The 27,906-nt window shown below is 55.8% G+C and overlaps 2 protein-coding genes and 1 pseudogene across 2 annotated transcripts in view; 1 reads left to right on the forward strand and 2 right to left on the reverse strand.

Moving 5' to 3' along the window:
- The window catches only part of ARAP1 (ArfGAP with RhoGAP domain, ankyrin repeat and PH domain 1), a 62,297-nt gene extending 61,905 nt beyond the window's left edge, over nucleotides 1-392 (reverse strand). The window contains exon 1 of the mRNA XM_045816167.2: nucleotides 296-392. The gene's annotated coding sequence lies outside the window, so the exon portion shown is untranslated. The remainder of the gene's footprint in view (nucleotides 1-295) is intronic.
- Nucleotides 393-2,429: 2,037 nt separating this feature from the next.
- Nucleotides 2,430-27,341, reverse strand: STARD10 (StAR related lipid transfer domain containing 10). Its single transcript, XM_045816233.2, has 7 exons — nucleotides 27,209-27,341; nucleotides 26,508-26,818; nucleotides 6,460-6,607; nucleotides 5,747-5,850; nucleotides 4,945-5,062; nucleotides 3,097-3,149; nucleotides 2,430-2,850 (listed from the first exon to the last, which is right to left on the reverse strand). Exons 2-7 carry the CDS (start codon nucleotides 26,712-26,714, stop codon nucleotides 2,605-2,607), a joined length of 876 nt encoding a protein of 291 aa, XP_045672189.1. The 5' UTR covers nucleotides 26,715-26,818; nucleotides 27,209-27,341; the 3' UTR covers nucleotides 2,430-2,604.
- LOC123804215 (large ribosomal subunit protein eL31 pseudogene) lies at nucleotides 8,933-18,051 on the forward strand (annotated as a pseudogene).
- Nucleotides 27,342-27,906: the final 565 nt, after the last annotated feature.

Consider the following 27,906-nt stretch of genomic DNA (forward strand, 5'->3'; position numbering starts at 1 on the left):
CCGGCTCCTGGGAACCTTCATGCCAAAGGACTAATAGCTGGAAGCCCCCTGACCCGCTGGTTCGCCCTCCTCCCCCACACACTCTGGCCCGACCCGCGCATCCTCAGGTGGTGACCCTCATCCCCATCACCGGACAGGAGAGCAGACAACTGCCCCAGGAGAAACGCTCGCGGAAGCAGGCGCCGGGCGCACAACCGGCGCGCGGCCTCGGCGTTCCCCTCTGCGAAATGGGGAAACTCCGGTCAACACCTGGCGAAGGGGCGGTGGACGGGGAGGTCCCGGCAGCCGCACTTACCTGTTCTGAGCGAAGACTCCACGCGGAGACCCGGAGACCCAGAGTCCCGGCGCCGCCACTGACTCACGCCGCCGTAGTCAACTAGCGGCCGCAGGCCGGGCGCGCCCACCCCGCCGGGCGCTTCCGCCCGCCCCACGTGACGCCCCGGAGAGGGGAGGGCCGGGAAGGGGCAGGGACCCGCCCCCTGCTCCGCCCCGCCTAGTCGCGGTCTTTGAGTCCGCCCGCCCGGCCCGCCTAGCGGACAGGTCGGTCTGTGCGTCTCCCCTGTCCCTCTAGTTGCTTGCAGGTGCGTCTCTGTCTCTTGAGGTTCAGATCCACCTCCACCTCCCCCCCCCCCCCGCTGAGTCTCCATCTCTTCCTGAGTCTCCCAGCCTCTTGCCACCCTTCTCTTGGTGACTCTACCCCAGGGCGGGAGGTGGGAGGGAGAGGGATGAGCCACAAAACTCACTCCCAACCCCCCTGCCGCCCCCAGGGTAGAAAGGGGCAGTCGGAGTCAGGACGACCTAGGTCCCTAACTTTCTCCTCCTGGAAGTCCTTCCCCACCTCATTCTCCGAGGATATCCCACTTCCCTCTCCAGACCCACATCCCCCAGGGACAAGCTGGTAGGGAAGAGTCCTACCCAGTCAAAGGGCCTTGAGGATCTCTTGGCAGAAGGCTGCATACAGCCTGAGGTCCTGGCACCAAGACACCTTCACTGGCTAAGATTGGGGAGATGTCTGCCCATCCTGCCAGCACATCCACAGATAAAGGCCCTGGGTTTGGCAGGAATTCCTGGGTCCTGTGTCCCTGTCACCTCTAGGGCCAGCCAAGTCAAGAGACCTTAACTTCTCTAGGCTTTTACCTCTCCAGATGCCCAATGGAGATATTTGAAAGAACAGCTCTCACCAGACTGGGGCATCGGGGTTGACTCTGAGATTAGGCGTCATTAATCTGAACACCTACTACATGCCAGGCCCAGTGCTGGGCAACTCATTCCTTTTATCTGAATCCTCATACCTCTCCTTGAAAGCAAAAATCATCACCCCAGGTTAGGGATTAGAATATGAAGCTCCAGGAAGTTCCAGGACTTGCCCAAAGTTACAAAGCCAGTAGGGCAAGCCTGGGATTAGAACCCAAGTCGTGGTGAGTTCTAGAATCTCCTGCCTACCCTCCGCTGGACATCCACCTTGCCCCTCTAGAAAAGAGTCAACTCCAAGCAGGCTGTATCTTCCTGATAAGGCTAAGGCAAGTCACTTTCCAGGAGGGGAGGTCAGGGCCAAACGCCCCAAATTCATATGGGGTACAAAAACACTAGAGAGGGGCAGAGCACAGAACCCCCCTCCCAACCTGATAGCAGGGGTGTCCCTCAGGCAGCAAGGGGACCTGGAGGCCAGAGAGAACAGGTAAGATTCAGGCATCCCTCTAGATCTCAAAGCCTAGTCTTCAAAGCAGTCAGGTGGAACACGGTAGCAGGGGACTAACACCTGATCCTCTGCAAAGGACTGGGAGTCCCACCTTTTCTGTTAACGCAGGCCTGAGGTCTTCAAAGTGACCTAGGGAAGTCTCAAATCACAGGACCTGGTCCCTCCACTGCACTGGGATCTGATGACCCTCATCTCAACGCCCAACCTTCCTCCTCCAGAACAGGCTGCCCCCAGTGTTCACTGGGAGACCCACAGCCCTGTGGTCTGAGACCCAGGAACCTCTCCCCCTTCCTTCTGTGATGACTGGAGAGTGTCAGACCCTCTACTTTCACAGGTTGTACCAATGGGGCCTTAGGCTGAAGGTCACATGGCAGAACCTCACCCTCTGACTGCTGCCCCGGGGCCTCTGGCCAGACCTACTTCTTTTCTTAGAGCAGTAAAGATAGCCAAAGAGCCTGGAGCAAATGGCAGAATGAACAGGCCACAAGGATAGGTGAATGATGAGTGAACTAATGAGACACAGGAGAAGAGAGCACACTACAGACAGGAGGAAGGGGTGACAACCTGACATACACCCCCACTACACATGGGGTAATGAGGGGTTGCCTAAAGGGGCAAAGGCCAGGTGACCAATAATGAAATTAACAACATGAACTCTAGAACAAGGGAATTAAGGACGGCGGTGGTTTTACCCTGGTGAGGTGGAAAGCAGGCACAGCAATGAGCCGGCTGAGGCTGTGGGATCGTTTATTGGGGCTGTGTCCAGCCAGGCCGCAGCGCCAGCCTGGGCCCGAGCCCAGCGTCCCTAAGAGGCGCAGGGGGTGGGGGAGGGGAGAAAGCGCGGGAGGATCCGCCACCCCTGGCCCCGCTCCATCTTGTCTTGGTCCCTGCCGGCGGTGCCGCGCTCAGGTGAGCGAGGTGTCGTCGTCGCTGCCCTCGCCGCCTGCGCCACCCAAGCGCTCCTCCCGGCTCTCTGTCACCGCGCTCTCATCGATGTTCTCCAGCGAGTCCGCGTGCTGCACGGAGAGCTCCGACAGCGCCAGGCTCGGCAACGGGCTCTGCTCTGGGTGCAGCCACGGCTTGAAGTGCGGCTGATGCTTCTGCTTCCACTCAGGGTACTTGACGCACGCCTTGTACATCTTTTTCATGGCCTGTGGGGCCGCCGCACAGCCGAGTCAGGGGTGGACGCGGAGCGGGACGGAGTCTTCGCCACGTCCCTGCCTGCGCCCTCCAGCGGCTCAGTCCCCAGCTCCCGGGATCCTGACTGCGGCCCATTTCATGACTCTGCCCCTTGGCCCTGACTCCGCCCCCTGGCTTCCAGTCTCCGTCCCTGACCCACCCCCTCATCCGAACCCTCTCCCCCAGCTTCCATACCCCAAAGTCCCAAGGCCACTCACCTTGGGAGCCAGGAACTGAGAAGATTTATTCACTACCCACTTGGGTAAGGAGCCTATGAGAGCAGGGAAGGGTAATGAGGAGAGAAGAAAGCAGCTGCCTCAGGGACCCAGCCCCGACCAAACATATACACCAGCCGGCTCCTTCCAGCCTGGGGCTTCCAAAGAGGCTACCCTCTTCTCCCTGGGAGGGGGGAGGCTGGGAGGCAAATCCTATAAGACTGCATCATCATCACTTTCTCTTCCCACCTCAGCCCAAGGCCTCCAGGCTCAATTCTGTTGTGGCCCCCAAACCCACTCCCTACACCCCTCCTGTCCCTCTGCTGAGCCCCAGAGGACTGTATGGAAGAAAACCACAGGGTCCTAGGTGACCACAGTCTACAAATAGGTTGAAATCATGACCCACCAAGCTCCCACCTGCCACCTCCCCTCCACTGACATCCCTTTTCATACTCAACCTGTGAATGGCCTTGACACTTAGGCCCTCATCTACGTGTCCTTCCAAGCCCCCTGCCCCAGGCAGTCTTGCTGCTACATAGGCCTCTTGGCTGAGCGTCCCACCCTGGCCTGACCTGGAATCCACAGTCCAGCTGTCTACCCTTTCTCATTCCCAAGTGTCTCCTCTGCCTCCCAACACAGCCAGTGAGGTGCTAGAGGGCCCTGGGCCTGGGTCACTGGACCCTCAGTGGGGCCTGAGCACATCCGGGCAAAGACGTTCAGGGCTTACCCATCCTCTAGACAGTCACCCATTCATCACTCACTCCACATCCACTCTGTGATACCCACTCTGGGACAGTCCCAGGGACCCAAAGAGCAGCTCACTGTCTGGGGCCCAACAGTGCCAAGGGCTCTGCTAGAGGGAATTGGATCCACCAAGCAGGGAGCTGGCGGTGACTCTGGGTATGGAGGCAAAGCAGGTGACATCGGAAGCTGCCCTAGGGGCATGAGTGAGGGAGGAGAGGTGTCTCGAGGCTGAGGGAAACCCCTGCCTAGACAGGGAGGTGGGACCATGTAAGGTGTGAGGAGAGACTGGGAAACCTGGGGAGGAGCCTTAGACTTTACTCTGAGGGCAACAGAAAGCCACGGAAGAATTTTAAGCAGAAGAGAGTCATGAGGAAATACGTGTTCTGGAAAAGTCCCTTGGTAGCTGTTAAGGACAGATGAGGTGGCTGAGTACGGAGAGAAAGAAAATAGATTCAGGAGCTACTTAGGAGGTAGAATCAATAAGAATGGGTGGCCAGATTTGGGAGCTGAGCAGAAGGCACCCCCATCAACCCCCAGGTTCTTGGCATGGGTGGCCAGGGGTGGGAGGCTTAGGGGAAGGCACAACCTAGAAGGGGAGACACTTCAGCATTGGACACAGTGAATCTCAGGTCCCGGAAGACATCTTGAGGGACGAGTCCGGGAGGCCAATGGCCACAGGGATCTGGATCCCACCAGAGACACACGTCGGCTGGCCACAGAAGCCTTGGGAATAGCTGAGCCCTCCCAAGAGGAAGAGGACTGAGACCTGGAAAACTCAGGCCTCCAGGATGGGCAGAGGATAGGAGCCAGCAAGACAGATGGAGTGAGACCAGCCAGTGAGCAGGAAGCAAGTCAGAGCCTGGGGGTGTGGGAGTCCAGGAAGAGAGCTCCAAGCTTGGTCGTGGAGAAGCAGCTACCACCTTGGCATTTGCTTTTCAAACCATTATAAAGTCTCAAACCTTGGTTCAAATGATATTTTGGATGGAGATGTCCCAAAATACAAAACGGCTCCTAACAGAGGCCCTGTCTGATCCCTAGTAGATCAGATCGCATCCCCTGTGGTATAGGAAAGGGTCCCATGACGGGCTGCCAGGGCCAAGCCCTCACCTTTGGGGTCCACCTGGGCCAGGTAGGTGATGACGCAGCTCTTGGGCCCCGTGCTCTGGATGAGGTAGCCCGTCTGGATGGACACAGCTCGGACCAAGTCTTTCCGAGGCGGGTATTTCTGGGGATGGAAGGCAAAGGGAGGTGAGACTCAGGGTCGGGGCAAGAGAATTGTCTTTGTGAACAAGTACACACACACACACACACACACACACACACACACACACACACACACACGGAGTTAGTTCAAACGCCCTGGCATCCACTCCAGGCCAGGCCTGATGCAGGGGTGAGGAGAAAGGGAGGACTCAGACTAGGTCACCGTTGCCTCTCTTAAGGTATCCCTGTTCTCCTAAGGAAAGCCTCCAGTCTGGGGTCAGGGTTCATGAGCACACACATGGGCACTCACACACACACACACAGAGACACACTCATCTTTGCCCAGGCCAGCTGTACCTGCCTGCCCTGCCTGCCATGGATAGTGAGGAGGCCTAGCCTCAGGGAGGGTCAGAGAACCCTGCCTCTCACCCCTTGCACCCCCTTTCCCAGCCAGCCCATCCCATTCGCCCACACTGATGGCCCACATCACCCTCTTCTCATCTGCCTGAGAGCTGAGCAGGGAGACAAGAGCCATTATTCTCACTATATAGGAAAGAAACTGAGGGCCAGAGAGCTTCATGCCTGGGCTGAAGTCACATGAAATTCATGACAGCAGCCAGGGGCCTCTTCCTGGGCCAGGCCTGCTGGCCCGGCCATACCTGGCACCTTCCCCTGCCCACCCAGCAGGGAAGGCAGGTAGACTCACAGGGTGTTTGACTGAGTAGTTCATAATGATGTAATCAGTGCCCATGGGGAGCCAGGAGCGGAGAGTGATGACATCACGGTTCTTCAAGGGCTTTGGACACCTCCCTGTGGAGTGCAAGGGACAGTTCAGCCAGGCCACTGCAAGGGAGGGCATAGCTGAGGCCAGGAACACAGAGATGCCTAGTTAGCCGCCAATTCTCCCTGATCCAAATGGGTACCCCTCCGCCTACCAGACCACAGTCCCAGGGCTGAGACTAGGAAAGAGCCAGAGCAGAACCCTCTCCCCTCTTGTCTCCGGCCATTCCTGCTCACAACCTCACATGACCCTTCCCTTGCTGGCCCGGCTGTTCGTCTATGTGAATGCTGAGTATGTGGGAGAACAATATTATAGTGAGTGTGTGTATCTGAAAATGTGTAACTGGGAGTATGCAGCATGTGACCATGGGCTGTGTACACGACTGCGTACACGTGTGTGGAGTGTGTATACGTGCACATGGGAGTGCCTATGTGTTTGTGAGTGTCCACGTGTGTGTGCCCAAGTGTCTGGGAATGGGCGGCAATGTCAGGGACGGTGCTCCTACGTCTTAGCACTCAGGTGTCTGGGCAGCCTGGCCACGGGAGCGACCGCCAGGAGGGCAGGTGGGAGAAAGAGGCTGGGCTGGAGGCCTGGATGGGAGCAGAGAGGCTGGGATCAGCATGCTTGCGCCTGCTCACAAGAGTAATAGCCCACGTCAGCGTTGACTGTCAAGCGGGCGATGTCGAAAGTCTCAATGACGTTGCTGTCCCACTTCTTTCGATATTCAATGTCGTGTAGCACGTCATAGAGTGTCTCAGCTGGCACGTCACGGCACTCCATCCGGCACTGCAGACAGACACATGGGTTGTCAGGGTCACGCCAGGCTCAGAGCCCTGGCCAGGAGACCCAAGGGTGGACAAGCAAGGGGGGAGAAGGAGAAGGAGAGCAGAGAACAGCAACCTCTGAAGCCAGCATGGGCTCACCTCCTGCCATGAGCCCTGGGCAGCCCTCCCGGAAGCCATCTGTGCCAGGAGACACACAGCCCCTACATCCAGAGACCATCTCCCCCACCCCAGTCTCCACTAGACCTCCCCTTCCTTCCCAGTCTCCTTCTCCGGGAAGCCTTCCTGAATGAGCAGGCCAGACCTTCGGAACTCCCACACACTAACTGTCTGTGCCTTTCCAGACCCCTGAGCTTCATGCATCGGGGCTCACGGCTGACTCAGCACGGAACCTGGAATGGGTACATGTTAAATGAATTGAAAGCATAAATAAACAAACGAATGCCCAAATGGATGAGTTTTTTTCATCCATGGTACTCATCACCTGGCCGTACCATTGTACTCCTTTTTGTTTTATTTTTTTTTATTTTTTTATTTTTTTATTTTTTTTAAAGATTTTATTTATTCGACAGAGATAGAGACAGCCAGCGAGAGAGGGAACACAAGCAGGGGGAGTGGGAGAGGAAGAAGCAGGCTCATAGCAGAAGAGCCTGATGCGGGGCTCGATCCCATAACGCCGGGATCACGCCCTGAGCCAAAGGCAGACGCTTAACCGCTGTGCCACCCAGGCGCCCCCTTTTTTTTTTTTTTTTTTTTTTAAATCCAACAAACATCTTTGGATTTTTTTTTTAAAGATTGTGCTTATTTATTTGACAGAGAGAGAGTTCACAAGCAGGCAGAGCAGCAGGCAGAGGGAAGAGGGAGAAGCAGGCTCCCTACTGAGCAGAGAGCCCCAAGTGGGGCTCAATCCCAGGACCTTGGGATCATGACCTGAGCCAAAGGCAAATGCTTAACTGCCTGAATCATCCAGGTGCCTCAGACATCTTTGGATTTTTTACGATTTTTAGCCTTGTGCTCAAAGAGCTTTCCATCTAGGGGAAAAAAGAGGCAAACATACTTTTTTTATTTAACCCTGAAAACAGCTCTGTCAGGCAAGAAATCCAAGGAGGAACTTGAGGCCGAGAGAGGTTAAGTAACTTGCCTGAGGTCACCCAGCTGGTAAGTATAGGAGCTGTACTTAACCCAGATCACATGTCTGTAAAAACAGAACTATGTTAAGTTTGCACTCAGCAACATGAAACTTAGTTCATGTCCTTGTTCTGTGATTTTTTTTTTTCACCCCAAAGCCCAAAACCCCAGGATCAAGTTCCGCTTAGCAACTGGACGAGTTTTCTTGATTAGTTTAAAAAGGTCTCCCAGAACTGGGCATTTAGACAGTGCCAAGGGAGCCACACATGTTACTAAAAAAGGGGATTTATGCAACCATATGAGGGAGAGTCACATTGCCTTTCCTCTAATCTCGTGCTAGGCCTTGGCAGCACTAATGGTGAGGAAAGGCCACAGGAAGGGCGCATCACCACCGATTGGGTATTCTAGGCACCAGTGAACTCATCAAGCCCTGGATATACTTCACTTTACAGAAAATACAGAGGACCGAGAACAGGCTAAATTTCACAAGAATACAACCAAAGGCAGATGGTGAGGCATTCTCCAAGGCTACTGGTCCAGTCCCTTCTACAGGTCAATGTCATAGGAAGGGACTGGGCTAGACTGACACAAGAACCAGACAGACGGTGTGGGCCTGGACTGCAGACTGGCATGGACAAAACAGCGAGGAAGGCTCTATCTGAGATGACTGGAGAAATGTGAATATCATCTGCGTATTAGACGTGCTGGAAATTTACTGAAACAAAGTGGTGGATTGCTGCCTGAAGAAAAGCAGGTGATAAAATGGAATGTCATCTCATTGGGGGGAAATATAGGCAGAGAAAAGCCTCAGGAAGAACAATCATGAAAGTGTTCACAGCGGCAATCTCTAGATGATGAGAATATGACGGCTTTCTTTTTGCTGTATTTCTAGTTTTCTAAAATGTATAGTACTGCATCTTACAATAATGAAAAGATTTAAGTAGAAAGGCCCCCCAGAGACACTGAGAGGTACACTCACTAGATGCCAGGTACTATCCTTTTTTTTTTTTTTTTGGCTTCTCCTCTCCACCTCCTTCTCCCTTCGGCCACCAGCAGAGGAGAGTTTCTCCTTTTTTTTTTTCCTGCCAGGCACTATCCTAAGCGCTTTCTACACATTACGCATTTTGTTCTCACAGAAAGGCTCTGAGGTATTAGCCCTATTTTAGAATTAAGAAAACCAAAGCTCACTTCCCAGCTTGGGTCCGGGAGAATGGCTCCCGCAAAGATGGGTGGTGAGAAGATGAAGGGCCGTTCTGCCACCAATGACTTAGTGACCAGAGAACACACCATCGACATTCACGAGCACATCCATGGAGTGGGTTTCTAGAAGCGAGCCCGTCAGGCACCCGAAGAGATCCAGAAATTTGCCATGAAGGAGATGGGAACTTCAGATGTGTACATTGACACCAGGCTCAACAAAGCTGTCTGGGCCAAGGGAATGAGGAATGTTCCATACTGTAGCTGTGTGAGGTCGTCCAGGAAACATAACAAGGATGAAGTTTCACCAAAGAAGCTCCATATGTTGGTTACCCAGGTCCCTGTCACCAATTTCAAAAGTCTACAGACAGTTCATGTTGATGAGAACGACCTGTTGATTGTCAAAGAAAGGTCTAAAATGTGAAAGAAAAAAAGAAAAAGAAAGAAAGAGAGAAAAAAGAAAGAAGAAAGAAAAGAAAAAAGGAAGAAAAAAGAGAAAGAAAGAAACAAAGAAGAAAAGAAAAGAAAGAAGGAGGGAAGAAAGAAGGAAGGAAAAAGGAATTTCAAGGACAGGCTCCAGCCTGCAAAGATTCACTGTGTGACTCTGAAGGACTCACCTTCCCTCTCTGCTTTTCTGCTCGATGAAGTGGGTAGGACTCTAAATCCAATCATTTAACTAACAGCCCCCAATCCCAGCCCTGTGCAGAGCACAGAAGAATCAGAGTTGATTCAGGCCTGTGCTCAAGAGGCTGCCAGTTGAGGGAGGAGACCAACTTGACAATGGAGAGGTACCCTAAACTGCCCAGTGAGGGCACAAAGGAGGGGAGCAGCTCTGCAAGGTGGAGAGAGGCATCATGCTACATAGTGAAGCTATCTGGAAGGCAGGTGTCTGCCAAAGGCCCTGGAAGAGAGAACAGCCAGAGAACAGGCACAGAGGCAGACAAGAGTGAGGCGTGTATGGGGTTGCCTGGGTGGTGCAGGCGTCTGCCTTCGGCTCAGGGCGTGATCCCAGAGTTCTGGGATCGAGCCCCACATCAGGCTTCTCCACTAGGAGTCTGCTTTTTCCTCTCCCACTCCCCCTGCTTGTGTTCCCTCTCTCGCTGGCTGTCTCTCTCCGTCAAATAAATAAATAAAATCTTAAAAAAAAAAAAAAAAAAAAGAGAAAGGCGTGTAGGCAAGCCGAGTTCCATCTGCTCCAGTCCCCCTGGTGTGGTGTAGCCTAATACTCAAAGACCTGGTTCCAGGTCTTCTTGGAGAAATGAGTGATTCTGGGGCTGGGCCAGATAAGATGAACCTGGGACATCCTGTGCCAGCAAGTAAGGACATACTCACAGAGTAACAGGGACCTTGCATGGCAGACACAGGATCCGGCATGAAGAGCTCCCACTGGTTCAGTGAGTGATTTGTCAGGGTTTGCCCAAGGCTTTGCCAGTTTTAGCACCGAAAATCCCACATCCTGGAAACCCCTCAGTCCCAGACAAACTAGGACAGTTGGCCACCTACCATAGGCTAAAGCTGGGACAACCCATGTATTAAAGTAGTGATAACAACAGATTATATTCCACGGAATAAAATAGGAAATCAAAGTATATACGGGTATGAATAAATAAATAGAGGAATAGGGTATTTACATAGCTTCAGAGAAACTTCCCATCAAATACTACTAATTACAAAGGGAAAAATGAGTAACTTCATTGTAGAGAAGCATGGCAGACGCCTCGCGAATCAAGTGATCACAGCAAACGTCGTTAGTAATGAGACAAGTTACAACTGGGTGTCGCCGGGCAGGATGCAAGGAAGAGAATACAGGCACCGCTTATGTGACATTTCTGCCCAAGATGCACAACCGAAATCAAATCAACAGGAAAATCAGACAAACCCTAAATAAGGGACTTTTACACAAGCCCCCCCCCCCCCCGCTGAGTGTCAGGGTCCTGAATGTCAAGAAAGGACTGGGGAACTCTATCAGACTGAAGGAGACTAATGACGCATGAGGGAACGAACTGAGGGAGTGAACGATGCGATGGGAGGGATGTGACAGAGAGAAAGGCGTTGGAGAAGATCGCAGAGGTCAGACCGGCAGCAGCAACAGCACCGGGACGACCTCTGCCGAGCAGCCTGCGTGGAGATCTGGATGCCGCAGCGGACATTCAACACACACTCAGACTTTACCCCCAGTTATGAGCCGGCATCAGTCCTGTGCTGCGAAGCAGGAGCCGGACACCCAGGAGACGCAGCAAGCGCCAGGATCACACAGCAGAGAAAGCAGCCGAGCAGGGGCTCAAAACCGGCTTTTCCTGTCCTCTCAGCTATCAGGGAACACTCAGGGGCGGCCTCCCAGGAAACAGACCTTCTCTAACTGAATTCAAGTTTGGAAGCTGATTTGGCTTTGCAAGTCCTCAGAGGTGTTCTCCTGGGGCCCTGAGTGTGTGGAGGGGCGGTGAACACAGGATTCTGCTCTTAGATTAGAATCCTACCTGGGACTGCCTCTTCGCCCTGACCAGGCTCAGCGTCCCCAGCGCCCAGGCCCACTCGTGGCTGGGGGTGGGCGCACACAGAGAAGGGGCCCACACTGCCCAGACACTGCCCATTTCCCCTCCGCCCAGGACTGCTGTGGTTTCAGGACCAAAGGCCTCCCCCTGAGACAGCAAGCAGTAGGCCGCAAGAGCGACCAGAGACAGACCCCGCAGGTAAGTGTAAACTCTGCGTAACAGTTCATTTTTTAAATAAAGAGGGAGGGAAGGAGGGAGGGAGGGAGGGAGGGAAGAAAGAAAGAAAGAAAGAAAGAAAGAAAGAAAGAAAGAAAGAAAGAAAGAAAGAAAGAAAGGAAGGAAGGAAGGAAGGAAGGAAGGAAGGAAGGAAGGAAGGAAGGAAGGAGGAAGGAAGGAAGGAAGGAAGAGGGAGGGATGCTTGGGTGGCTCAGTCAGTTAAGCTCCCAAATCTTGATCTCAGCTCAGGTCTTGATCTCAGGTTTGTGAGTTCAAGCCCCGCATTGGCTTCCATGATGGGCATGGAGCCTACTTTACATACATACATACATACATACATACATACAAATGATTAAATAAAATAAATAAAATAAAATAGGGAAACTGTGGCAGGCTCTTGGGGAGGAAGGCCAGCAGCAGTGCCCTGCTGGGCCGGGGCGGGGCTATGTGGGTGAAGAAGCAGGCAGGCTGGGTGGCTGGTCCGGAGAACAGAGTGGCGAGTGGCCATGGGTGTCCTCATCCAGCCTGGCTCCTGGCCGCGCTCTTTCCACAGCCTGCAGGAGGCAGCGCAGCTGTGCCAAGAGGGGTAAATTACATCCAGCATTGTTCCTGCCCACAGTGGCAGCCACCACTTGTGCGAGGTGTAATTCTAAGAGGCTTCAGAAGGGATGGTGTGGGTAGGGGTGAGTCACTGGAGAGCACCTGGGGGGCGGGCCCATGACCAGAACCCACAGCCATTGGGCCCTGGGCAAGTCAGTCACTTGGGCTGGCTGGCTAAGAGCTCCCCCTGCAAACCAGAACCGAAGGAGGGCTGCTCCTGGCTGCTCAGAGGAGCCCTGCTGAGCTGCAGAACTCTCTAGGCCTGGTTACAGCAGGGAGGCTGACTTGCAGCTGAGAAAACCGAGGCCCAGAGGGAGCAGGTGACAGCAGAGAAACTACAGACTGTGTCCCCCGCATTCCCTTGTCTCCAGCCCCAGGAGGTAGAAAACAGTGCTCAGAAGCCTTGGGACCCGCACGCTCTCAGTCCCATAGAGCCATGGTCAGAAGGGACTGGACAAGTGAGGAAGGCCATCGGGGAAGGTTTCTGGCACTCCCAGCTTCCAATTCCAGTTCCTCCCCTTGGGCACAAACTTCCAAGTCTTAGTTTCTTCACATGAAAAATGAGGGTAATAATAGTCCCTATCTCATGGGGATGTTGGGATCAAATGAAATGAGATAATGTACGTAACATGCCTGGCACATAGTAAATACTCAAAAAACAGTAGCTGCTCTGACTTCAGCAGGCTTCCATGAGCAGCCATTTACCCTTGCACAGGACAGCACCAGGTCCCATTTGCATGTGCTGCCTCGTATTTTGTGCCCTGGGCGCTCCTCTGGCCTCTCCCTGGCCTTGCACACCTGTCCATCCAACCACTCACCACTTTCTGGAGTCTGCTGCGTGCCAGGCCTGCAACTGGACAGTAAGGCCTCAGAAGTGAACCAGGAGCCCCAACGAGCAGCTGGCATGAGGGACAAGGACACAAAATCTCAGTAGAGAATGAGTCAGGGTCAGGGAGAGGGGCACAGTGACTGTGGGAGCAGAGGGCAACGAAGCCTAAAAGGAAAAGGAGCAGACGTGCCACAAGGCGGGAGAGGGCGTTTCAGCAGAGGGACCGCTGAGTGCCAAGCTGTGTCTCACTCTGCCCCTCCTCTCTCTCCCACCCCTTGCCCTGTGCTTCTCTGGAGGCCTTCCCAGGGCTCAGCCTGAGAGAAAGGGAAGAATCTCCACGGGAGGGAAGGAAGTGGCAGGGAGAGGGGCTGCAGTCTCTCCCAAGACCCAGGGAGATAGCTGACCCCAGACAGGGGAAAAGAAGTCGGGTCACCTCCACGGCGCTGCCACATGGCCTTGAGGGCCAAAGGCCGGGGTGGTAACATGCAAACTGACAGACGGGTGGACGCAAGTCTGGCCCTCACCCCGAGACTTCACACAGCAGGTCTCTGGTATCCTTGCCCGTGGGATACGTGGGGCACACGGATTATCCCCAAGTCCTAGGGACCCGGGAGATGATCTCTTCCTCCACCACTCTTCAGTAACCACTGGGAAAAGTGAGGCCCAGAGAAGGTAAGGGGTTCGTGTGGGCTCTGTAACATCCCACGGGCTGTGCTGACAGCTCGCCATGCTGCATGTTAGTAGACGGTCTTGTAAGAGGAATAACTGTTATGCAAATCATCTTTTCCCAAATCATCTTTTCCCAACAGAACCCTATTCAAATCAAAGGGAAGTACTCCTGACTGCGGGTGGGGCACTCAGTATCAAATCAACCACAGCCCTGAACCACGGCCACGGCCTCAATAACCATTCCCATGTACTAATGGCTCAAAATCACTACCTAATTCATCATCACAAAGGAGACGACAGCACCTGGCCCATGGACCCCACAGGAGCCGACATTTAGGTCAAAGTGCCTCTGCCAGTCGTCAAGGGTACCAAGCTGCATCCTCTACAAACACTGTCTCTGATCCTTCCAACTCCCCAGTGTGTATCATCATCCCCATCTTACAGATGCGGAAACTGAGGCCTAGAGAGTTACAAGGATTGACCAAGCCCTCAAGGCTAACAGCGGTGAAGCAGAAAACCAGCACCTGGCTGTGCCTGACCCCAAAGTGCCAAGGCTTTCTGCTGCCCTCATCCAGGGGCAGGACTGGCCCGGCCCAAACTACACGCTGGCAACTGGAGACCGTCTTGGTTCATTGACGGTTATTACGCAGAGCTCACTGGATTCAGACGGCTTGCTGACCGGGAATGCAAAGCTCATACATTCTTCCTCAGATCAGAGTTCCTGACTCCATCCTCAGGCCTCACTGAGCTCAAAGACGGAGTCGTACTTTTCCAAAACAGCCCTGGAGCTCTGCACCTGGCAGATCCCCTGCGAAGGTTTCGGCCGTTGCACTACCCCGTAGCTCACAGTTTACTCTGCAGATCCTTTCTGGCCTTGGCCTGGGCAAAGGACTTCAGCTCTGAGTCCCCGCATCTTCATCCATCAAACAGGGATAATCCTCCCCTCAGAGTGGAGCTGTGAGGATTAAATGAGTCTTGTACATAAAACCTGGGCAGCAGCTGCCCTTCCTCCAGCCCCAACCCCAGCAGCTTCCCTGACTTCTCAGGCCCTGTGACCGGAGCACCTTCTTGCTAATCCCCAAAGGGCAGGATATCCAGGGCCAGGGAACAAAGTTTAAAAAAACAAAACTGCCCCAGATCCCTCCACAGGGCGGATGGACAGAGAGTGGGGTGGGCGGCCCTCTCCCACCAGGGGCCCACGCAAATGCACCCGCTCCCCGCTCACAGCCAGGCAGTGCCACTCCATGTCAGCCCCAGCACTGAGAGGCAGACTGGCCTGGGGCACACGACATGTGAGAGGCTCAGCTTCAGCAGCCCCTCTACCCTCTCTGCTCTGGGTCCCCTCGCAGGACCCTCACTGTCTCTCCCAAAGGCCCCAAGAGGCCAGTATTGAGCCAAGCCGATGGAGCGCCTGCCCTTGCCTCTGGGTTTCTGGGGCTCCCACAATGGAGACTTCTAAGACCTTCCTCCAAGGCCCCCCAAATCTCAAGAACAGCTCAAGGGCACTGACACAAGGGGTCAGAGAAAGTGGGGAGTGGGGTACGGGAGGAGAGAGGCCTGATCAGTCCTGCTTTCCCAGGACTTTCCTTCCCTGGCTCCTTCCCTATTTTGTTTCTGAACTTCAGAAGCCTGGCTGAAGCCCTCCCAGTCCTCAAATCCTTCAGGTTGGCCTGGGGGCCTCCTTCTTGTCTCCTCCACCCCCAAGCCTCCCTCCATCAACACACATTGCAAAGCACTGCTTTGCCCACGGCGCTATGGCCCCCTTGTCCATCCCCTGCATCAGCACGGTTTAGTAAAGAACTGTTTCTGGATGGAAGGATGGACAGATGAGCCGACGAAGAGGCTGTGCCTGTGTAGGCTTTCTCTGACTTTGAGAGTACAGGAGCTATGGCCGATGGTCCTTAGTGCTTCTGTGGAATCAGAAGGAAGTGTCGTCGTGAAAACCTCCTGGACTCTTGTAAAATTCTTTATACCTCTTGAGGCTGATGGCTCCTTCTGCCATCATCCTTGCATGAAATGCGGTGTAGGGGTGGGGGGCGGGGTCAGAGACAGGCTTCAGGGAGGAGTCTGGGACTTGCTGAAAGATCTTTAAAAGTTCTGATAAAGTATTTTGAATTGTATTGAGGTGCCAATTTATATTTAGTAAATTAGCAAAAATATAGAAAATACTGCTTGTGAGGATATGGTAAAAGTGTTATTCAGTTAGTGACAGCAAAAATCAATTCCACTATTCCGAAAAACAATTTGGCAAATATTTTTAAAATCATAAAAATGTCTTTCAGGGGCACCTGGGTGGCTCAGTCAGTCAAGTGCCTGCCTTCGGCTCAGGTCATGATCCCAGGGAGCCTGCTTCTCCCTCACCCTCTGCCTGCCGCTCCCCCTGCTTGTGCTCTCTCCCTCTCGATCTGTGTCAAATAAATAAATAAATCTTTAAGAAAAGAAAAAAAAAGAAAAAGAAAAATGTCTTTCAACTCAGTTCCTGGAACCCCAGGACCAGAAATTAATACTCAGGAAAAAACACACCAAAAAGCTGTTATAATATTCATGACTATATTATCACATTTATAATTAGCAAAATATATTGAGAACGACCTGAAACACCACCCACAGCTGGGCCCGGTTGGGTTAAGACACATCACCTGGATGATGACTGCCCAGCTACTGAGGACTGTGGGCTCCCCAGGGCAAGGCTGTCTCTGAACCCTCAGAACCTAGAATAGGACAGGCAGGGAGCAGCTGCCGGAAATGTTCGTGAATTAATAATTCTGTAGCAATATTAGAAACTTTTACAGATGCAATGTTAAATGAACAAAAGAGGATACAAATTTGTACCTGTGCCAAGGTCTACACTACGTATAAATTATCTACACCCTTGAATTAGAGTTGGGAGGAACCAAGGAAAAGTTTTGCTCAGGAACCGAGGCTTTGGGCGATTCTTCATTTTTGGATTCTTGATACAACACAGTTTATACAAGGCATAGAAACTATACTTCTGCCCCCTGAGTTGAGAGTGTTGTCAGAATCCAGAGGTCCTCGTTCCCTGGACCCGGAAGCCTGGGCGGAGCTGAGCTGGGGCCTGAGGCTGCCCACGCTGATACCCTGATACCGAGCCAGTCCCCTTAGAAATGCTCCGCATCACCTGACCATGCTGGGAGTGGGACCAGAGGGGACCCAGGGCCCTTGCGCCCCCAGGCTGCACAGGCAGTGACTGCTGTGGGCGGGCAGGGCAGGGGGAGAGGGAAGCCAGCACGCAGCTACAAGGCAGAGCACCAAAGCGCAGTCCTACAGGACAAAGGGAAGGGCAGATGGCGCTCAGATGAAAGGAGGGGGCAGAGCTCCAGGCAGAGGTGCTGGCGTGAGTCTGAGGCCTGAAAAGGCCTGGACTGGGTGGAGGAAGGGGAGGGCTCAAGCAGTTCCACCACGTAACCGTAACCCGAGTGAACAAGAAAGGAGGCAGGAGAAAATGGAGCCGTCCCCTGAGTACCTCAGACTGTTCATTCATTCATCCATTCAGCAAATGTTAATGGTGTGCCAGGCTCTGTGCTAAGAGCTTTACGAATTCATTTAATTCCATCCTCTCAGTTACCTGGGAGGGGGGAAGATTATGCCCATTTGTAAATGGTGGCTCAAAAAAGCGAAGTAAAGGAACCCACCTGGAACCCAGTATGATCCACAGTCCACCCAAGGCTGCTCCCTAAGAACCAGGCTCTGCTCTGTGAGGACCCAAGGAATCTCAGGTGAGCAAGCACCTGGCCAGGTGAGGACTGTCCCTGGCCTGGGGCTGTTGGGGCTGGCTGTGTCGGAGTGAGGGGAGCTGGAAGGACACAGGGAGCACGTGTGGTTCGGGCCCAGTGCAGAGGCTCCTTCCCCCACCTTCTAGCTCAGTATTCCCACCTGCACAATGACCAGACAAGCCCTGCGGCCCTCTCTTCTGAAGGGAAGGCGATCTGGCACCAAATACCTCCAAATCATCTTCTCCCCAAAAGTGGAGTCCCCTTGACACTGTGGAGAGTGGAGGTGCTGCCATGCCTGCCCTAGACAGGGCTCCTGAGTCTGCTCACGCAGACCAGTCTGGGCCCTCTGCTGCTCTCCATCCAGGGCTGAGTGACTCACAGCTGCTCTGCCTCCTTCCCCCTTCCCTCCCCCCAGTCTGGACCCCAGCACCCCCCTCAGGCTGCAGAGCAGCAGGCCCCAGCTCTGCAGCAGCGAGGAGCACCTTGCTCTGACATCTCGGGAGCTGACCTCCTGGTCCGGAGCTCCTGCCACTCTGCTCTAGCCCTGCGGGAGGCGGGAGAGCCAGACAGAGGAGAGAGCTGAGAGAGGCAGAGTGTGGGTGGGCCTGGAAGAAGAGGGAGGGATAGGGGGTGACTAGAGAGACAAGACAAGGGCCACGGCTGACACACAGACATCAAGACAAAGACAAATTGGATAAACACCTCCCAGGGCCCCACAGACTGCCCATGGCCTGATGCCCCCAAAGCACTCTCAGTACTCAGTACTGCCATATCATCTAGCCCAGTGCCCACTGCCCTCCACTCTCCTCCAGTGCCTGGAACCCGGGCATGGTTCTGGACTTGCCCCTCGCTCCCAGCCCTGGGATTCTGCTCAGCCACCACCTTCCGGCCCCTCCTGTTCACCAGCCCGAGGCGAGCCTCCCTGTCCTTGCTTGGACCACTGCAGCCACATCCTTGTCTCTGGTCTCCTGGCTCCCAGGCCAGTGCTTCCCCTGCTGCTAGGGAGCTAAAACCCAGAGCTGATGGCAGCACTGCCCAGCTCGAAAGTCCCTGCTGTCTCTCTCTCTGCCTTCGGGCCCGGATCCCAACTCCAAAATGTCCTCCTCACTCGGGCTCCGCCTCCGCTCCTCACTCTCAGTCTCCTGCCTCTGGGAGCCCTTGGCACTGCGGGATTGGCAGAGAACTGCTCAGCTTGCAGCCTGGCTCCTGCTGGGCTCCCAAGGCCCTGCCCAGACGGCCCCCCAACTGTGCTGTCTGCCTTGGGGTCCCTCCGCTGAGTTCTCTTGGAGGGCTGTCCCTGTCTTCCCACCAGGCCTCAGGAGCAGGGCCCGGGTCTGATCCGCGCTCAGGCCTCCAGCGCCCGCACAGTGGCTGAGGTGTGGCAGAGTGGGTGGGAGGTGTGAGAAGAGGTTTGTTGACTGAATAAGGAACTGGGACAGAAAAAAAAAAATATGGACGAAGAGGGGACAAGTAGAGACATGAAGGAAGAGGCAGGAACCCTCAGACGCAGAGACAGAGAACGCACCCAAGAGGAGACTCTGAGACCCAGAGGCAGGCCAGAGGCCAGGCCGGGAGGCTGGACAGAGGCCGGGAGGGGAAAGCTGTGGCAGAGCCAGCGCCGAGCCCGGGGCTGCAGCCACCGGGAGACAGCTGAGGAGACATAATTGGATCAGAGACAACTCCGCTGCGGTGAGGGGGCGTGACTCACACACACAGTAACGCCAGACACAGAAACACACGGGCCCACACTGAGGCACACACACGGGCGCACGCACATGCACACGCACACACCCCGGATACGATTTACTGACCCCCTGACCCTGGTCAGAGCCGCCACCGGGCACCTGGGAGGAGGCTCACGTCACACCCGCAGTCGCCCGCAGTCCAGCTCCACACAGAAGATGCACGCGGAGAAGGCCAGACAAGCCCTATCGCATCAGCCTGTCCTCATAACACACAAGCACCATCTGGCATCTGATTTAATTATCAGTTTGCTTCTGTTTTCTCTGGTCTCCTCCTCAGGATGTAAGCCCATAATAGCAGGGTCTTATCTGTCTGATTTGCCACGAAATTCCTGGATGTAACACAATACTTGGCATATAGTATGTGCTCAATAAAAAAATGTGTTGAATGAATGCATGTTGGAGACACACTGGGGAACTCCATGTGCTCTGGTTGTCAGGCCTCTGCCTTAAGACTTATCACTTCTGGGGCACCTGGGTGGCTCAGCTGTTTAATCGTCAGCCTTCGGCTCAGGTCATGATCCCAGGGTCTAGATACCGAGCCCTGTGTCTGGCTCCCTGCTCAGTGGGGAGCCCGTTTCTCCCTCTCCCTCTGCTGCTCCCCCTGCTTATGCTCTCTCGCTCTTTCTGTGTCAATTAAATAAAATCTTTAAATAAAAAAAAAAAAAGACTTATCACTTCTTTGGTCCAGAATCAGATCCCGAGCAATGTGGAAGGACCAAAGATAGAGAGGGGGCATCCAGAAGATGGTAGAGAGGATCTCAGGGAACCAGCGGCAGATGCAGGTTGTGGCATGAAACGCAAAGGACGAGATTAAATGGCTCAGGACCACAGTATTCATCCCACTTCGCATGTGTGTGTGCTATGGGGGGCAGTGTACGCATGTAGGCATTGCTTACCTGCCCCAGGACATGACTCTAGAGACAAGAGAGGTAGCAAATATCTGTCTTCAGGGAGTCCAGGCTGAGTCAGAGAGGCAAATGTTTGGCTAAAGCCCCAGAGAAAAGCTCCAGCTGCTCTGTGCCACCTGCCCCAGGCTGTCTCATGACAGGTGAGAGGAGCCCGGATTTGGCGTGGGACCTGCCACTAAGTCCTGGGCCTGCCACTTTCTTTCACTGTCTGTGCTTCCGAAGGTCTGGGGGCCCCAGAACACTGAGGCCAGCCCAAGCACACCAGAGGGGATCAAGTGAGGCACCAAGAGGAACAGGGACACCTCCAGCCTAACACCTGGTCTGAACAGCTCTCCTCCCACCTGTTGATGGTGTGTGCTCATTTGCCCAGTCAGGGACAAGGGTCAAGGGCGGGGGCTGGAATAAGGTTTCTGTCCTGTCTATCATGGTGGCAACCTGGTGGCCCGGCCTGTGGCCGCTGGTCCCTCAGGAACAGGCTGGAGTGGCCCAACCGAGGTCCCAGCTCTCTGGAGACTGCCAGGCTTCTGGAGTCATGGCGCCCACAGCCCTGGCTCCAAGTGGCCCCGCCAGGCGTGGAGACGCTGGGGAAGAAAGAAAACCCATCTGTCTCCGGGACTCCCTCCTTTCTCATCTCCTGAAACTTTAAAGACTCTCGGCCAGAAACTGAGCTGAGGCTCGTTAAAGTTTAAAAGCCAGAGCCTGGGGAGCTGGGCGTGGACGTACAGAACCAGCCTGAGGACTGGCTCTTCTGGCCCCAGGGGGACACTGACTAGAGGCACCCACCTTCACCCCACTCACACACGCAAGGTTCCTCACATCCCCAAGGCAGGCATCAAGGGGGCTGCACATCCAGACCATCTTACAACCCGGCCTGCACGACACAGCTTGTACATTGCAAAGGGTTATGCTAACACCGCCATGTCCCATCCGTTATCGCTCCTAAATCTCTCTGGAGGCAACCCCTCGCTCTCTGGATGCATTGCCCACAGCCCCAGCACCTCTGTCCAGACAAATATAGAATCCTCCTCCTCCCTGTCTTATTGCAAACCCTCCCCGGCACCCCAGGACCTCCAGGACCCACCTCCTAGGGCCTTGGTCCAGCTCTCTAATCACCTCCAGCCCCCTGAGCCCCCAGCTCCATACTACGCCACCTGTCAGTCTCCTATTGCACTGCTCTACGGCCCGCCTCCCGGCCTCACGCAGCTGCTCCCCTGTGTGGAATGCTCCTGGTGCTATCAAACGTGTACATCTCATTCTCCACCCAATTCCAAAGGTATCACCTGAGCATTCCAGAAGACTTCCCCGGCCCCCAAGGCTGGCTCAGGGGCCCCCTCTGGGTCTCCATAGCTCCTGTGATGAGTGTCCGTCCACGCACGAGGGAGCTCCTGGAGAGCAGCGCGTGGGCTCCATTCCCCTCTCTGTCCCTAACCTACAGCACAGGGCCAGGCAGAGAGGCTATCAGTGAATGTTCACGGAATGAGCGAATGAATGAAATGCCCAAAGACAGGCAGGGCGGCCCTACTATCCACACTTGAGAAATGAGGAAGCTAAAGCCAAGGTGGCGGCGGCAGGCTGCTCAAGGCCCTGTGGCGGGACTCTGGACCATGGGTTCCTCCCCTCCAGCCTTGCTCCAGCCCGGGCACCTCCTCCAGAAGGACTTCCCTAAAGTTTCCAGCCCCCTCTGACCTTTCCCTTCTCTGAGCTCCCCCACCTGAAGATCCTGACCCTGACTCTCTCAAGTCACGCTCTCCGGGAGCCTGTTTGCTGACGTAAACAGACTCCCACTCTAGAACTACTCCCCCAGTTGCCCCCATGCCAAGTGAGAGTGAGAGGCAGCCGGGACAGGTCCTCAGGGCCAAAGCCTGGATTCGAGTGCCCCACCTGGAGAGCTCTCTGATGGCACAGAGTGGCAAGGCCTTAGCCCACCTTCCTTGCTCTGTGCCCAGCAGTATAGACCCCTCTACCATGGTCTAAGGCCCAAACGGCCTCTACAAACCACCTGCCCAGCAGCTTCCTGTAGAGATGGGGAAACTGAGCCCCAGATGGGCAGAGTCCCAGCCTGAACCTGAACTCACGGAGTCCAAGGCCCTAAAACCAGATTAACTCACACTCCTGCCACCACACGCAAGACTGACTTGGAAAGGTGAAGTAACCTCCAAGGTCACACCGAGGACTAGGCTCTTGCTCAGCTGGGTCCTCTCCAGGGTGCCCTCCCACAATGACACAGCACAGGGAGACCCAGGCAGGAGAGGGGCATGTTGGGACCCATGGGGTCCTAAACACAAAAGGGCCCAATGATGTTTATAAGCAAGCCCAAGGGAGCAGAGAGAACCCAGCTTTGGAGATCCAAGGACCTGAATTCCAATCCTGCCTCAGCCACCTCTAGCTGTTTGGCCTTGTACAAATGAATTCCTGCTCTGAGCCTCAGTTTCCACATCTGTTCAATGGTGTTAATAAGACCCACACCACAAGACAGCTGTGAAGACTCAGTGGGAAGCCATAAAGAAAACATCTGCCCCTGCCCCCACATTCCCCATGACCCTCTTGAGTCCATTAAGAGTGTTAAGACTGTTAAGAGTGAGAAGGGCCCTTGGAGAGCCATAAAATAATCCCACATTTCACAGGGGACCTAATGAGGCACTTAGGGGGAACGGACTTGAAACCTTCAAACCTGGGGTGGGGGTGGGGGTGCCCTGTGATGTGGGAGCAGGGGGACAGAGAGATAGGGAAGGGAGGGGCTGTGGATCTTACTCCAAAGCAGAAGGGGAGGAGCCACAGGAAAGGAAGTCAGAGAAGACAGGTCCCCACTGCCCAGCTTCCTGTAGCAAGAGGAACCTCAGGTTCTCAGCCACACTCCCCCAAGAGACCTCACACCCCTGCTCCAGCCAGCAAGCCCCTCAAGGCCCCGCTCATTGGGCCCACTCCTGCCTCTGTGGTCTGCCTGTGACTATCTGCCCCATGTAGTAGGCCAGGGTCACCTGGAATTGTCATTCCTCTCTTCACCAGGGTCTGGAAACTTCTGAGGACAGGGCCAGGTCTTTGCCTCTCACATGGCTAGCCAAGCACAAGGCTAGGCAGGCTGCAGCATCAGAGAGCTGGGCACGCGAGCATCAAGGGCAGGGCTCGGCAGGCCACATCACCTCCTGCTCTCTGTCCCCTCATTCCTTTCTCTGCCATGGGCCCCAGCACAGGTGTTGGGTTCAGAGGCTCTTACAGCCAGGAAAACCCCATGGCACAGATGGAGAAACAGCCCAGAGAAGCGCAGGGACGTGCCTATGGTCATACACAGAAGAGGATACCACGGCCAGGACTGGACCCACACTGACCCTGCTTAAATGACTGGCAGACCCCCAGTTTTCCATTTCTCATCACTCAGACACTGGCCTGGGCATTGCGAGACTTGGTTTGAGTTCCAATCTGCCTTCTGCCTTAGACCCAGGATCCGTGTTGAGCTGACCGCTCAGGAGGTGGTATCTGCCTCCTCTCCAGGGCCCGAGGCACAGTGCAGACCTGAGGCCAGGCCAGGCTGGAGGTCTGGAGGGAGGAAAAAGGTGGAGGTGGCCTCCAGCAGCCCCTTCCCTTTGTCTTGGCTCTGAATGCTGGGCCCAGAGCTACAGTGGCCTTCAAGGACCTCTGGACACAGAGACAGGGAGAAGATAAGTCCAGGGGAAAGAGACAGGAGGAGGAGATCAATCAGGTAGACACATAGGCAGAACCCTACCCCCACCCTCAGCCTGGGATCACGAGAACAAGGCATGTCCAGGGGGCAGGCCCAGGACAGGCTGCAACAGGATGGGGAAAGGGGGCAAAAGCTCAACAAACACCTGTGGTTGAGTCCCAGCCCCCTGGAGTGACCCAATCAGCCCTAGGGGACTCTGGCTTCAGACCTGCTGTGTGACCTTGGCAAGCCACTTCCCCTTTCCGGGCCTCAGCTTTTTCACTTATCAAACAGGAATGGGATTATGAGAACACTGAGTACTTCAAAGAGTTATTGATGGCGTCAAATGCTGTAACGTTGACTAACAATGTGAGCCCAAGCAGAGAGGGGCACATGCTCTGGAGCAAGGCTGGCCTGGGTCCTACCTGTGCCTCAGCCGCTCTGTGATCTTAAGCAAGTGACTCTTGGCCTCAGTTTCTTTACAGCATGGAGACAAGCCTACGACTGCCCAGAACTGGCCAGAGGGTAAATTCGAAGGTAGAGAGAGACAGCTCCTGCTTGGCTCAGGGCAGGGGCTCCTGTCAGAAATGGGATTCACTGCATGGAAACCGGGAATCCTGGGATCTTGAGGATGGGGAGCTTAGAGACCTCTGCCCATCTACCAGAGCTCCTCTGGGCTATGCTGAGGGGATCAGGAGTGGGGTGCTGGCCCCTTGGGATACCCATAGCCAAGGCTCCAGCCTCCCTCCTAGGCCCCAGCTCTGCTCACCTCCTGTCCCCAACTCTACCTCCTTTGTGGGAAGCAGAACAGAGAGAGCTAGGCTAGGAGGCTGGAAATCTGAGTTCCAAGCCTGTCTCTTCTAAGATTTGGCTGTGTGACCCTGGGCTGGTGTCCCCTCTTATGCCCCAGTGAGGAGGGAATATAAGACAGGGATGGCAAAGGGCCTTTTGGCACCTCCAAACTCTGCTCAGTCTGAGAGGGAAGGAGGATCCAGGTCCCGCCTAGGGACCACAACACGCAATTTTCCCAAAGAAGGCCTCCTCTCCCTCCTCTCCCAAAGAAGGTCACCTCACAAGTCTGATCTGACCACAAGGGGTCTCTTGTGGCAGTCTGGCCCCAAGACCCACCAGCTCCAGTCCCGGACTGGGCTGGGTTTATTCATTAACCAAGCCAGATGCAGGAGGCCACTCCGCCCTATTGACACAGAGGGTGGGAGTCTACTGGACTTAGTTCAGACCTTCTGCTTCTGGGGAGCCTTAAGCATTTCCCAGGTCACAGTCTGGAAAACAACCTGGTTCTCGCAACAACCGTGCTCACCTTTCATTCAGTTTGTTCCTTCCTTCTTTCCATCCTTCATTGAACCAACATCCCTGCTCCATCTGTATTGGATGCTAGGGCCACGAAGAGGGATAGGATCTATCCCTGCCCTCGGAGAGCACCCAGGTGGGACACACCAGCTGCCCTCTGCTTCCCTGCTCCTCAGCCTCAGACACAGATCAGGCCTCCAGGAACCCCTCAGCCCAAGGGCCCTCAGGCCTGGGCAGAGTCCCAGATGGAGAGACACACATGGAAACCCAGAGAGAAAGAGATAGTCAGATAGCTGGGATCCAGACAGAGAGTCATGGGGGGAGGGGGACAGAAAGGGTGAGCTAGGGGCGCCACATGGGACAGATGGACAAAGCTGTAAATGACGAAGATACAGTGAGGCAGAAAGGCATGGGGTCAGAGAGGGAAGGTCAGATATCTCCAACCTGGAATGAAGTGAAGATGCCGCAGTTAAGTCTGAGAGCAGGTCCCAGGCAGAAGTGCCCTCTGAGTCCAGTGCCCTTCCCCTCCCCCCACAGGAATACACTCCTCCACACCGAGGAGGGCAGCAGAAAGAGGAGAGCGAGGGCAAGGCAAGGGAGGTGAAGGGCACAACCTACTGCCAAGAGCCCACTGAAGGGAGACCTGCCCCCCTCCCCGAAATGTGGTCTTCACCAGCCTCTGCCCCATCTAGTCCGGCAGGGAAGGTGGGCTCATGGGGTCCCAAACCTCAAGCCTGTCCTGTATGGAGGACAATCACAGGGCCGTGAGGAGTGGGTTGTAGGCTCTGAGGGAGCTGATGTACCCGCATCTGCCCTGCATCTGCTGGCCTCCCTGGGCCCCCTCCTCCGCAAGCCTGGTCCTGTGTAAAGCAGGGACATCCAAGCCCTGACTTCAGGATCTGCCAACCGAGATCCTAACTCCCTGCAGGAGACTCTAGGAGCAGCCAGGGAAGGAGGAGGGAAGAGCAGGGCATCAGGCTGGAAGGAATCAGGTCCCTGGCACCCAGGGCTGCAGAGAGTGCGGACAGAACCAGGAACTGGAGAGAAGGGCTCAGTCTCCCCACCTGGGATAACTCAAGTTAGGACCCCCTGAAGACTTGCCCCAGCAGAGAGGTCCTGGAAGACCACTCCCCTAGACAGGCCTGGCCGCAGCCCACCTCCCCAGGAGCAGGCAAGGGCATGAAGAAGCCTGGGCTCTGGCTGAGTGAAGCCAGAGTGAGTCACACCCCCTCTCCAGGCCTCAGTTGGCCCATCTGCGTGATGAGCGCTTGCCCCGCGAACTGTGCCTCCTCCTGGTTTCTGGCAGGAGACTCCTTCTGAGTCCAGGTGCACAACCAGGTGTCTGTGGCCCTGCGGAGGAGCAGGAGACTCCCTGTCCGAGGGCGCAGTGGAGGCTGCACGTGGGGCAGGACAACCTTACCTTGATCTTGTGCAGGGTCCGATCCATCTCCACAGCCTGCACCCACACGGACACGCCGGCCTTGCTGTAGGTCAGATTCCAGCCCTCCTCGGCCTCACACTCTGACCGGAAGCTGCGGAAGTCCTGGTCGTCGGGCACCTGGACACTATCGCGGCCCAGGACTGGCCGAGGCCCTTGGGGCTCTGTTGAGGCAGCGGACTTCTCCATGGGGAGGCCCAGGGCCCTGGTCCTAGTCCGGCTCTCCTGGGTCCTCCGCGGAGGCTCCGACAACGTCGACGCGGCTGCAGATGCTGACGCCACCTTCCTGGGACCTGCAGGACCGGTTTGAGGACGGGAGTCAGTGCGCTGGGGGCGCGGGTGGGGCTGTCCGGGGTCCTGGGCGGATGGAGAGTTCCACACAGGCAGGGACTGGCCCCCTAGTGAGCGCGGACCAGCACCGGGCAGTCACGGGGCCACCCCCAGGAGCGACCCCAGACCTGCCAGGGGCCGGAGCAGGGGCTGCGTATCGGGTGCGGGGGGGGTTCCGCGAGAGCTCTTCCGGACCCAGGGGAGGCCGGGACCCGAGGTGACGGACGGTCCGGCGGGGTTCCGCGCACCGCCGGCCGGACCGGCTCAACTAACTCGGCAGTGGCGCCGGCGCGGGCTGCGCGCGGGGCGGGTGGTGGGGGCGGGGTGGGGCGCCAGCCCAGCCGGACGCTCACCTGTGCCCGCTGCTCCGCCGGGGCCCGCAGGGGCCGGGGGTGCGAGCGCCTCCGCCGCCGCCGCTGCCGCCGCTGCCGGGGCGACCGGGGCCGCGCGGGGGCTCCGGGGGGAGGAGCAGTGGGTCCCGCCGCCTGGCCCCGCCCCGTGCCCCCCTCGCCCCGCGCGCGCCCCCACCCTCCCTCCCTCCGGGCTAGGCTCGGGGGCTCGGGGGCTCCGCTCCCCGGGGCTTGGTATTTTCCAGGCTGCGGAGGTACAGCTGACGGAGCTCGGAGCCCCGCCCCGCCCCGCCCCGCAGGGTCCTAGCGCCCGCCCCCGCCCGCCCTGGGAGGGGACGTGGCCTGGGGAGGACTCGTCCTCAACCCGGGGTTTGGGGACAGGGCGAGAAGGGGCCAAGTTGGAGTGGATTCTGAGAGGAGGGGCCCTGAGGTGCTTGAAGAGGGATTCTGGAAGTTAATTGGGAGCCCCTTCTCTCCATCCCCCTCCCATACGTACAGTTATACACCCCTGCAACAACCTACTTACACACGGCACGCTGTCCCCAGACATCCCAGAGGCACCCCCACACGACACTCCAGAGACCCAAACATGGGCACACACCCCCGCCACAATCAAAAGCAACTCAGAGATGCCGAAGCTTGCATCCCCCACCAACCACGAGGCACACCAAGCCTACACACTTCTAACCCAGTTCCCAGTG

Source organism: Ursus americanus, chromosome 16, assembly GCF_024610735.1.
Source record: "Ursus americanus isolate L20-20 chromosome 16, mUrsAme1.1.p, whole genome shotgun sequence".
Taxonomy (NCBI): Eukaryota; Metazoa; Chordata; class Mammalia; order Carnivora; family Ursidae; genus Ursus; species Ursus americanus.

Coding starts and splice junctions, on each gene's coding strand:
- STARD10 (XM_045816233.2), bottom strand. CDS start 26,714: ATGGAGAAGTCCGCTGCCTCAACAGAGCCCCAAGGGCCTCGGCCAGTC. Junction 5,063..5,746: donor ACTACTCAGTCAAACACCCT/GTGAGTCTACCT, acceptor TTCCATCCCCAG/AAATACCCGCCTCGGAAAGA. Junction 3,150..4,944: donor GGCCCAGGTGGACCCCAAAG/GTGAGGGCTTGG, acceptor CTGCTCTCATAG/GCTCCTTACCCAAGTGGGTA.